This window comes from Budorcas taxicolor, chromosome 1, assembly GCF_023091745.1.
Source record: "Budorcas taxicolor isolate Tak-1 chromosome 1, Takin1.1, whole genome shotgun sequence".
NCBI lineage: Eukaryota > Metazoa > Chordata > Mammalia > Artiodactyla > Bovidae > Budorcas > Budorcas taxicolor.
The window spans coordinates 206,312,423-206,324,754 of record NC_068910.1 but is presented as its reverse complement, the minus strand read 5'-3'; the positions used below and the strand labels follow the sequence as shown (position 1 = coordinate 206,324,754).

The following is a 12,332-nucleotide window of genomic DNA, read 5'->3' as shown; positions in this document are numbered from 1 at the left end:
ACTATGGGAGTTCGAGCAGATGAACACTGCAGAGAGGAAGGCAGGGCCCAGAAGCAGGTGGGCAGAGAAGACGGCACTGAAGACGAGCGTCTGTAGGGCCAGGGAGGTAGGGGAGCCTGCGAACCGTCAGCCTTTATGCCTGGGCAGGGGCAGCAGTGTGCAGAGTGAGGGGTAAAGGCAAGCATGAGGAGCTGGCCTGCTGATGGCATAGTGGGCGAGCAGGTGGGCTGGGTCACGGAAAACCGTCTGGTGTTGAGACAGGGGGCCTGGAGGGTCAGGGCAGTCCTGTGATGAAGGGGATGCTGTGGCTGCCCTGCCCAGATTCTCGTGTTATTCTGACCCCATCTCACGTTATTCTGCGTCCCCATCTTCCAGGACCCTCAGGTGGCTCTTGGGGTCTGGAGCTGCCGCACACCACATGTAGAGCCTCCAGTACCTGCCGTTCGACAAACCACCTTCCCACCCCTCAGCCAACGCCACGAAATCATCCCATCCTCTGCTTCTTCCCTCCCCTAGCCTGCTTCGCTGACCTCCACGAGGGCAGTCTGACCTCCTCGTCTGAGCTGTGTCCCGGCTGCCAGGGAGGCAAGGGCCTGTCTGAGAGCCCATTGTGATGGTCCAGGTGAGAAATGGTGCAGGCTGGACCAGGGTGATGGGTGGAGACAGAGGGAAGCCTCCGATCCTGGGAATATGCAGCTGCAACTATCTGCAGGACGTACTGACAGACAGGACAGGATGTGAAAGAAGGAGAAGCTTCAGGAAGGATTCAGGCCTGGTCATCCACTTGGCCCCATTCCTGGGAGAAGCTGCAGGAAGAACAGGCTCAGGCGCAGCCAGGGTTTGGGTGTGCAGATGGGAAGCTTGGCATGCCTTCGGAACCTGCACATGGAAATGTGGGCAGCGTGGGCTGTGCCCTCCCCTGGTCAATTCCCGGGAGGTCCACCAAGGTCAGGCGGCAGGGCTGTGGGCTGCACGTCTCCAGGGCCACCACTCACAACGTGCTCTGCCTGGAGTGATACAGCTCCAGGCAGATGATGCAGATGTGCAGGCAAGAGCCCACAGGAAGTGAAAATGATGGGGGGTGAGGTGGGGCGTGCAGCCAGATGTGACTGGAGCCACCATGTGAGACTCGGGGGAACCAGTGCCCTGACCCTTAGCCAGGGGTCTGGGGGAGTCATGAGTGGGCTTTTAAAGAAAAAGGGCTTTTAGAATCTAAGAAAGGCAGGAACTATCTAAGAATCTGCAGTCTCCTAGGGGATCTAGCCAGGAGCCAGGGTGCCCATATTCCGGGATAGAAAAGCACAGAGGATGGATAGAGCGGGAACCTGGGGGAAGCTGGCTGGGGGCAGGTGGCCAGGTATGAGCCAATTCTATGAGACACTCGGTATCTAGGCATTGGGGGCAGCGGAACTGACCCCTGGGAGAGTCTGTGGGTCTGTGCAAGCCCAGCAGTGGATGGAGCTGAGGGCAGCACAGGACACCAAAGGCTTCACAGCCCTGAGCTCCAGGGGGCTAAGAGCAGCAGGGAGAAAAGTACAAGGAAGGTGAGACCCCAGCACCAGCATCTGAGAAAGGGCCTGCATGAGGTCCGGCTACCCACCCTGGGATAAGTGCTCCATGCCAGCATGAATGTCACTCAAACCCATCCAGCTCCCGCCCAGATCTACGTAAGGCTCTGTGTCCCACATGACATTCAGAAGCACAGCTCCAGGCCCCTCAAACCCCTGGAAAGTCAAAGGAGGCGTGACAACCATGCTCTGGAAGGATGCCTACAGAGCTGGGGAGGACCCCCCCCGGGGGGACTTGTGGGCTCGCCTGGTGGAAGGGAAGTGCTGAGTACTGACGGTGGTCCTCTGGGGTCCTCTGGGCTCTCTGCAGGATGCTCCACACACAGAAAAAAGGGGGTGGCCCTTCCTGCTGGGAACACATCACCAGGATGGCTGCATCGGCCAAGGAGAAGATTTAGCTGCTGAAACACATGCAGAGAGGGTCCCCATCAGCTCTCTCCTTGTGGAAGCTGAGTCCGGGCTTGGCGGTCACTCTCAGGAGTATTCTCACCATGCTGCCCTTGGCTCCTTCCTCACTTCCTAGTTGTTTTGGTGGCTACTCCGATGTCTGAAGTCCTGGAGAAGCGGCTGCACAGGGAGGGTTTTGGGGGTGTGAAGAACAGACGTGCAGGGCAGCCCAAGAGGTGGGGCTGGGATGGAAATGCGGGAATCCCTGGAGGGCCACCAACCAGGGATCCGGAGCTCTGTGCTTTCTCGCCCATCATAAAAACCGACCACCTCAGCACTGAAGATATTTGATACATGAATCTAAATGTATTAATAACCTGAGCTCCTGGGACAGAAAAGTGATGTTACGGGGGGAACGGAAATCCAAATAAAGCGTGGAGTAGAGCTAACAGTAAGGCACCAGGGTTGGTACTTGCTGGTACATGCACCCTGGAAATGTCAGAGCTAACATTAGGGACTCTGGGAGAGGAGGCGAGGGACTTTCTTTACTGTCTTTACAAATCTTTGTCTGGAAATCTAAAACTATTCTAAACCAAGAAGGATGAGCACCAAAGAATTGAAGCTTTAGACCTGTGGTGCTGAAGAAGACTCTTGACAGTCCCTTGGACAGCAAGGCAATCAAACCAGTCAATCTTAAAGGAAATCAACCCTGAATATTCATTGGAAGGTCTGATGCTGAAGCTGAAACTCCAATACTTTGGCCACCTGAGGCGAAGAGCAGACTCATTGGAAAAGACCCTGATGCTGGGAAAGATTGAGGGCAGGAGGAGAAGGGGATGACAGAGGATGAGATGGTTGAATGGCATCATCGACTGAATGGATGTGAGTTTGAGCAAAGTCCGGGAGTTGGTGATGGACATGGAGGCCTGGTGTGCTGCAGTCCGTGGGGTCACAAACAGCTGGACATGACTGAGGAACTGAGCAACAGGAGGCTTATCTGAATGAAAGGAAAATACAGGACACGGAGAAAAACTGACTTCCCAGAATGGTTGCTTGCTCACAATAGAAGTGCTTTCAAGTTACAGTTCGTCTTAATTTGAAGGCTGCTGGTAGTCTCTCTCTGTCCCTTAGGGATGGCCAGCCTACGGAGAGCCCAAGAGAACGGTCAACAGTTCCAACTTGGTAGAAAGTTAAAAATCTGCTTCTCCTTCCCTAACTCAACACAAGCAGTGCCTCCGGACTGCCCAGCACCTGGCCATCCCACGTTAGTCACGTTTCAATGAGATAAGGCAGAGCTTTCTATCTGAGCCACAGCCATGAGGACTCTCCAGGGCTGGGGAATCTGATCCACTCTGGAATAATCAGATTATAATCCGCCTCAGAATCCTCTTTCCTCAAAGGGACCCTGGCCATCAGCCCAGGAGATGGGAAGTTTGGGGTAGCCTCCCAGTCCAGCGGGGTCCTAGGCGTGTCGTGTGAAGGAGGCCAGCCATGCAGGAACTTCAGGTATTGAGCGTCCACTGTGATGCTTGGTCCTCCTCTGAGGAATCCATCCTGGGTCAATATTCCAACTTGTGTGCAGCTGTGTTTGCACCATACATTACTCACTGCAGCATTATTTACAACGAGAAACAATTGGAAACTACGAGATGTTAAGCGGTAGGAGATTGCTTAGTGCTGATCCATCCCTATGAGGTAATGCCTTGTGGGCACTAAATCATGCTGGAGAATGCGATCCATTGACACAGAAGATGTTCCAGATAAATTGCCAAGGGGTGAAGCGTGCTACAAAATGTCTTCAACAGGGTGACCATGCTTTTGTAAAATGTCTGCCCTGAAGGAAACTAGAAGAAAATGTTAACAGTAGTTATTCTTGTGGGGCAAGGAAGGGGGTGATTATGGGCAATTTCCTTTTTTTTTCTCTCTCTCTTCTTTGTTTCCAAATTTTCTCCATGGCTTGTGTATTCTTTTTTGTATTTTAAGAAGACATTTAAATAAAACCATGTATGGCTTATCATTGCTTTCAAAATGTGGGACTTAAAAAATTGGAAAGGTCATCTAGACTGGAAAACATACCATGTGTTCTCATAACGCCCTTCCCTTTTTTAGGTCCTTGGCTATTGAGCGGGAGGAGAAAGAAGAGAGCAAGGCTGAGGTTTTGGTGCTGCTGAGGATGAGACCTCTGAGCTAAGGTTGCTGAGATGTGAGAAGCCCCACACACAGGTGAGCTGCTTTTTGCCCTCCTCCTTTCCCAGACACCCTGGCTCCTCCTGTGGCCACCACGTTCGGGGGCTGGCCTCTGCCTGGTTCCCTGACGGTCAGCCCCAGCACAGGCCTCAGTGCATCACTTCCAGAGACTTCTCACTTCCGGTTCCAAACAGCCAGGCTGTCAGGAGGCATCACGGAACCAACTTTGGTCCAACATTCAGGCTTTGATCAGAGAAGCCAGGCAGGCGTGGAGAGAATTGAGCTGCCAGTACCCATGGTATAAACTCTTCCGACCGGGTACTTTCCAGCTGCCCACGTGGTGCCCCTGAGCTTGGAGTTGGGGGGAATCAAATGCTCACCGGGGGCCTCACAAGCCATAGCGAATGAGCGCTGCAGGTCCCCACCCCAGCTCTGTGCTCACACACCAGCCCCCTCAGCAGCTGCGGTGCCCAGCCGGGTCTAGACACCAAACCAGGACTTTCCCAATGGGCTCTGGGCCCAACACCACACACTGAGCCCGATGGGGGTCAGGGAGACTCAGGCCCGAGTCTGCCCCGACTTGGTCAAGGCACTCGCCTTCCCCAGTCTGCCTCCCCATCAGCTCCTGTCCAGTAGTGACCAGGAATCTCCACTGAACGTTATAGGATGCCCTCAGTCGAGCCCCCTTTACCTCTCTCTTCTCCATCCTTTGGGGCTCCTGACTGGGTTCTCTCCATATTGCTTCTAGAGTGACCCTTCTAAGGTCCGGGAGGATTGTGGACCCCCCACCCCATTTCAGCCCCCTTTGTGGGGCTTGGGGGGCCTTCTGGGTGAATGCTCCTTCCGTCACTCCCAGCGCCTCCACCTGGTCCCCACCTCAAACATCAGTCACACCACCGTCTGTAGTTCCCAGAGCAGATCTGCCCACAGGACTCTAGTTAGAATGTTCTGGGCCTCTCCTGCCTGGTGAGTTTCTATTTAAAGGCGCTCACACTTTAAAAGTGGGGCTGAGTCCCCAAGAGGCTGGTCTGCTGGGAAGAAACATGTGCGGCAGGTGCCTCCTTGCCTTCTATCTGGGAGAATTCGCTTGTCAGCGCTGCAGGGCAGCAGAGTGCAGAGAAAGGTGACCGCTGGGGCTGGGTGGGGCCAAGGATGCCTCTGGCCTTCTGTACTTGTGATCTCATCAGCCCCATGACTGCCAGCAGGTGGGAAGCGTGGTCTCCATAGGTGAAGGTGGGCAGGGCAGGGTGGCCCCTCCATCAACCAGAATCTGATGCTCCAAGCCAAGTGCCGTGAGCCCCATCCAAGGCCTCCCTAACCTGGCACACCCCCACAGGAATAGGGTGCTCCCAGGGCAGGGGCACCACCCTTTGTACATGTGGCCCTTAGAGACAGGGAGAGTGGAGAGGGGTCCCACAGTCAGCACAGGAAGAGACTCCTCGAACCCAGCACCAAGGGACAGCCCCCCCATCAACGCCCACAAATTTCCCTTTAGGGAACCAGCATGAACGCACAGCAGCCGCACAGCTCCAGACCTGACGCCCCCGACCCTTCCTGGCTTTGCTGGTGGTGGCAGTGGTGTCATTTGAAAATTCCAGGGAGAGTTTCGCTCCTCGGACCTGCTCACTCTGAGCTGTCCGGTCGTCTCTGAGTCTGGCCTCTGAGCAGGGTTGGTGCAGATGTCAGCTCTCCCGACCTCCGCAGGCTCCAGGGGCCTGAGGGAGGGCAACCTCAGAAGGACCCTGTGTTCCACCCACGCAACCATCTGCAGGGTCTGGCTGATTCCTGACTCTACATCTTATAGCCCCCGGGGTTGGGGGTATGGGGTCCACACCTAGCCTGCTGCCTGTCCTGGCCTCCGGCCCCGGCGATGGCACACATGGGACCCTCCCTGCACCCTCCCAAGCTGGCACTTTCTGCTTTTGGAGGTGGTGGCCCTCAAGTCTCAGGGTGCCCCATGGCCACCCACGGAGCCCCACCCTTCTCGCTTCCCCTCCATCACGGGTGTGAGGACAGGGCGACCTCCTGACTGCTCAGAAACCCATCTTAGCTCTGGAACTGACTCAAAGTAACGATCACACCTCCCCCACATTCACACATGCACCCGCCTGCACCCTCACCCTGGAAGAAGTCTTCTGGGAAGTTCCCTTTGGGCCGAGAGGCTGAGCCCCAAACCCCCACACAGCATGGTCCCCTCAATCTCAGACATGGCCCGGACCAGCCACACCAGTGCTGGTCACCACCCCAAGCATCTTTAAATCACCCCTGGAGGCCTCTGGACAGTTAGGGGCCCCTTTCCATCTCTTACAGATTGGAGTTCAGATATGGATTTCACAGTCTGTTGAATGAAAAACCTGGCTGCCAGCATAGAGGAGATACAAATGCTGGTTCTCAAACTTAGCTGCTGGTTAGAATTCCTGGTGTATGTTTGTGCCTGTTAAGCACTAAGTCACGTCTGACTCTGTGACCCCACCGACTGTAGCCTACCAGGCTCCTCTGTCCTAGGGACTCTCTAGGCAAGAATACTGGAGTGGGTTGCTGTTTCCTCCTCCAGGGGATCTTCCCGACCCAGGGATCGAACCCGGGTCTGTTGTGTCTCCTGCATTGGCAGGTGGGTTGTTTACCACTAGTGCCACCCGGAAAGCACAAAAATTGGAGCCTTAAAAAAAAGATCTCAGCACCCAAGCTCTGCCCCAGATGGAATCCATCGCAGCCTCTGAGAAGAGAGCCAGCCGTCGGCATTTTTAAAACTCTGGGGACTTTAATGTGCAGCCATGTCTGAGAGCCAACACCCACTACAGGTTCTCAAAGTGGGGCCTCATGCCAGCAGCTTCAGCACCCGTGAGAACGCGTACTCCACGCCTGACCCACTGGATGTGAAACCTTGGGCTGAGGCCAGTGCCCTGCGCTTGGGCCAGCCCTCTGAATGACCCAGCTGCACACGGGAGGCCGAGAAGCAGCGTTCTGGAAGGATCTAGTCAGTTCGGGGCTAAGGGCGTGAACAGTGGCTATCCCAAGACTGGACAGGACTCACGCAGGACACAGTAGAGGCCCAGCTGCTCGTAGCCCTCGCAGCAGTCGGTCACATTCCTGGGCTCCGGAACCTCCACCGCCAGGTACCGGGTCTGGTAGACGGTCTTCGGGCAGCGCCGCCAGGGGATCCAGCCGCCGCAGGGAACGCGGGTCAGGCGGGACATCTGCATAGCCTTCACGCTCTGCACGCTCTGGGCCACGCTGTAGTTGCACAGCCGGAAGCCCAGCAGAGAGAGGCCTTTTTCTAGAAGGGAGGGAAGAGGATGGAGAAACAAGAGAAGAAAATGCTAGGATCAAACAATATGAAGGGTCCTTCTGCAAGTCCCCAGCTTCTGCAAGAGCAGGTGAAACAAAACCCCTGCACAGGGCAGACCCCAGGGCATCTGCCCACTGGCCTGTATCTGAGAAGGCAACGCAGACATGGAGACTCAAGGGATAAAGCATGACACCTGTGCTGCGCAATCCTCCTCTGCAAGACAGAGACGCCTCCCAGCCTGACCCTTGCTCCTCCTCCCAGCGGTGCTGACTCTACATTGAAAGGAGGGATACAGAGGAACCAAGCACCTGGGGCTCACGTCCTGGGCTCTGCTGCGCGTCCTCAGACTCTCCGGGCCAGAGAGACTGCGCACACCTCTCATCTCCACAGTAAGGGTTGTTGTCACATGCAACATGAATACGCAGCAGTTCCCTCGATGAATACACCAGCCCCACATGTGCTGGGCACACTGGCAGTGACACCGGAATGAGATGAAATATAAACACACATGTCAAGCTCATGTGAGACGTGCATGGATGGTCAAGTGCAATCTGACTGTTGCTATCATCAGCAGGAGATGAGGGCACGGCGCCTGCAGTGAAACATCCAGGTTGCCTTATCTGGCCCTGAATGTCTTTCACCTGGAGCTTGGCTCCTGGGCGCAGATGCCCATGGCCTTCGTCAGCATCATTACTTGGTTCTCGAGACCCTGTGGCACCTGCTGTCACCAGCCCTGTGTCTCAATGTCATGGACCAGCTCACCTGGGATCCTGGGGTGTTCTATCTGCCCAGAGAGCCTCTCCTGCCTCATGGAGCAAGGACCATTATTATGGGCTGAAGGATGGCGGCTGTTGTTCAGTCGCTCAGTCATAGCCAACTCTTTGCGATCCCATGGACTGCAGCACGCAGACTTCCCTGCCCTTCACTATCTCCCAGAGTTTGCTCAGATTCATGTCCGTTGATTCAGTGAAGCTATTTAACCATCTTGTCCTTTGTCGTCCCCTTCTCCTGCCCTCAACCTTTCCCAGCATCAGGGCCTTTTCCAATGAGTCAGCTCTTTGCATCCAGGCTAAAGTGTGTCCCACCCCAAATTCACACACTGAAGTTCTAAGGCCCAGGACCTCAAAATGTGGCCTTACTTGGAAGTAGGGCTTCTGCAGACATAACTGGTTGAGACGAGTTTATACTGGAGCAGAGTGGCCTCTAATGCAACATGACCAGTGTCCTTATGAGAGGGGAAATAGACACAGAGACAGGAATGCACCCAGGGAGATAAGATGTGAGGTGAGGCAGAGATCAGATTGTTGCTCCTACAGGCCAAGGTCACTCAAATCCCAAGCAGACCCAAGCCCCTGGAAGCTGGGGAGACGTGTGTCTGGGACAGACCCTCCCTCCCAGACTCAGGAGGAATCCACCATGCCCACACCTTGATCTTGAACTTCTGGCCTCCAGATTGAGGGGAAATAAATCTCAACTGTTAAGTCCCCCAGGAATTCCTGGTGGCTCAGTGGTAAAGTATCCGCCTGCAATGCAGGAGACCCGGGTTCAATCCCTGGGTCAGGAAGATTCCCTGGAGAAGGAAATGGCAACCCATTCTAGTATTCTTGACTGGAAAATCCCATGGACGGAGGAGCTTGGCAGGCTGCAGCCCTTGGGGTCGCAAAGAGTCAGACACAGCTCAGTGACCAAACTACCACCACCAAGGCCCCCAGTCTGCAGAGCTTTGCCAAGGCAGACCCCAGGGCTGACACGGGGACCATGGGGTGCCCTCCACACTTGAGGCTAGTGTGAGACTCGCTGCATTCATGGGCTGTCAGTGAAGAACAAATGAATGACTTGAATATATCTTAGGTCTTCATATACTCAACCTCATATAGAGCTCTAAGCTCTATGAGACTGTATATCCACTGGATAGGGGCTCTACGTTATAGTGTAAACCTTCAGGGAGAAGTTGGATTTCTGGGGCAGAGCTCACAGGGGGACATCAGAAATCACCTTCATCCCCACGCCAGGACAACACCCCTGGAGACTCCCACCTTTGTCCTCTACGTGCTCAAGTGCGCACGTGCTAAGTCGCTTCAGTCATGTCCGACTCTGCAACCCCATGGACTGTAGCCCGCCAGCTCCTCTGTCCATGGGATTCTCCAGGCAAGAATACTAGAGTGGGTTGCTATGCCTTCCTAAAGAGGATCTTCCTGATCCAGGAACTGAGCCCACATGTCTTACATCTCCTGCATTGGCAGGCAGGCTCATTACCACTAGTGCCACCTGGGAAGCCCATGGGTGCCCACAAACATGCAGAAAGCGAGGCTTGGGGGTTGGTGACCCCAGAAGAAATGAGGCCAAGCCAGCCCTCATGCTCAGGCTGGTGGGAGAGCCTGCAGCCTTCTTCCGGACAGAGTCAGGTGCTGAATCCCACCACCCCAGAGCGAGTCTACTCCCAAGCCACATGGTGGCCTCCCTGGGAATGGCCAGGCCTCTGGGGGTGGACACAACCTGCACCCACAGAGACCGGGTCCCAGGAAGCCTTGGGAGGGACCAGGAGGCCCCTGGCTGGGTGGGGTGAGGCAGAAGCAGACGGCTTCTGAGGCCAGAGCTTAGAGGTGACTGAGGGGGCTGGAGAAGATGTACAGTGAGCAGGGTCACCATGGAGCAATGCGGTGAACAGGACAAAGCTTCCTGCGTGGAGAAGTCGATGAGGCCGACCTAGACCTTGTTTTTCATCTGAACTGAAGGCAAGATGCAACCACTGATGAAGATTACTCCTCTGCCTCCAGAAAGCCTCCGGGCCTGATCATGACAAGGTCCCAGCTGATTCTCAGCAGAGCCCTCCTGCACACAGGCATGTGCACACACACACACACACAGACACACACAAACACACAGACACAGATACAAACAGACACACAAAGAGACACACAGACACACACACAGACACACACAAACACACAGACACAGATACAAACAGACACACAGACACACACACAGACACACACACAGACACAACACAGAGACACACATGCACACAGACACAAACACACACAGCAGACACACACACACACACACACACACACACAGGCACAAAAACAGACACAAACAAACACAGACACACACACACAAACCTTCCAAACCTCACTTGCCTCTCCTTGTTTTGTCTTTTACATTGTGCTGGAGGCCACCAAATCCTCCCAGGCCTGGCTTCTTGCCAGAGCCCACCGCAGAAACCACTGGGCATATTCTGCTGTTCAACAAATCCTTTCAGCAGCACAGAAAGCGGGGTTCCTGGGTTCTAATCCCAGAGGGAGAAAATCTAAGTGCTCTGGTGGGTGCTGAGGTCAGCACTCACCCTAGCTCCACAAATACCAGCCGTGTGGTTCTGACCTCATTTCATGTCCTCTCGGCGCCCTGGTCTTGCCTCTTGTAAAATCATAGCTGCACCTGGGATTGTAGGAGGATTGAATGACATCATGGTCGTCGCCTCAGTATGTGGAACCTGGGAGCAGACAGACCTGCAGCCCTGATGGACCATTGAGCTGCCACCACCCAAGTCCTCATGTGCTTGAAACACCCTCTGAGATCTCCTCTGGCTTCCCGACATTCCCATTGTCCTGCCACTGGCCTGAATGATGTGCACATTACTCATTCCGGAGGAAATACCATGTTTTCTTACAAAATCACAGTTCATATAAAAAGAAATAACAAAATTCTGCCTATTTGTGAAGAAATTTTAAACCAGTTCAAAACCGAAACTGAGAGCAGGAACAGAAGGCTCTGTTTGAATTCCCAATAGAATAAGACGGATGTGCAGGAGAAAATGACTGAAAAGCTTCGCAATCTCAGCGCTCTGAAATCTGGGGCTTGAGAATCCCAGTGTGTTTGGCTGCTGACACGTGCCTCTCAAAGACCCTGGATGTGCTCCTGGCCCTTCTCATCCCCCTGAGCCACAAGCACCCTCGTCTAATGTCGAGGAAATGGCGTTGGCAAAGCCCCAGGTGAGCGGGAAGACACACATCCTGAACCCCCCTCCCTGGTGGGGGAAAGGAGGTCAGAGTCAGGATCTAGGGCAGGGTCGTCCAGGTGGAAATCTTGCCCTTGGCCAGCTGTGTGGCCCTGTGTGAGTCCCTGGCCACTCTGGGTCTCCCTCCCCTTATCTATGAATTGAAGACTAATGGGCCAAGGCTCCTGAGACTTTGATTCTCCATCTCTAGGCATGTGCTACTCTCGGCAGGCCTATAGCATCTGTGCTACTGGCAGAAATGCAGAGTTCTGGGTCCCACCCCAGACCCGATGACTTAGAACCGGCCCTTGAACACTGCTGAGCCCTAGCTGATTCTGAAGCATTCCCGTCACCTCTTTTGTGGTTACAGAAAGTTTGCCCAAAAAGGAGCCGTCCCTGACTCTCCCAGCAGGTGCATCTTTGCTGCCCCACTCTTGGCAGGGCTGTTGTCCTCAGGAGACCCTCTCCTGGGAGCCCTTGCCCCTCCAGCATTGCCCACACGGAGCCCAGACCCCTCACCTGTGAAGCTGCTGGCCTGGCTTGGGTTCATGACGATGACCAGGGCCAGCAGGCCCAGCCCAAGGGTTCTGAGCATGGCTGGGCCGTGGTGGTGGCTCTGGGTCTCTCCTGAGTGGCAGCACGAAGGGGCCTGGGCTGCCTGGACCCAGAGAGAGGGCCCGTCTCTCCCCTGCACCACTGACTGTCGCAGTGGCTTCAGACTGTGTGCTTGCCGGGAGCAGTCCCTTATGCCTGCTCGTAAACACCAGCCACCACTGTGGCCGTGTCCCCCGGGGCACCTTTGTGTCATGGCCCATTCTCCATCCAGGCAGATGGCATTTCTCAGGAAAGGTAAGTACCCACCTGCCAGACTACATCTCAGGGTCCCATCTCGTTGTTACGCAGA

The 12,332-nt window shown here is 54.9% G+C and overlaps 1 protein-coding gene across 1 annotated transcript in view; it reads right to left on the bottom strand.

The window, feature by feature from the left end:
* Positions 1-12,023, bottom strand: part of UMODL1 (uromodulin like 1) — an 81,901-nt gene extending 69,878 nt beyond the window's left edge. Inside the window, exons 1-2 of the mRNA XM_052645717.1 lie at positions 11,948-12,023; positions 7,177-7,419 (exon numbers count right to left, since the gene is read on the bottom strand). Coding sequence (XP_052501677.1) covers positions 7,177-7,419; positions 11,948-12,023 — 319 coding nt within the window. The remainder of the gene's footprint in view (positions 1-7,176; positions 7,420-11,947) is intronic.
* Positions 12,024-12,332: the final 309 nt, after the last annotated feature.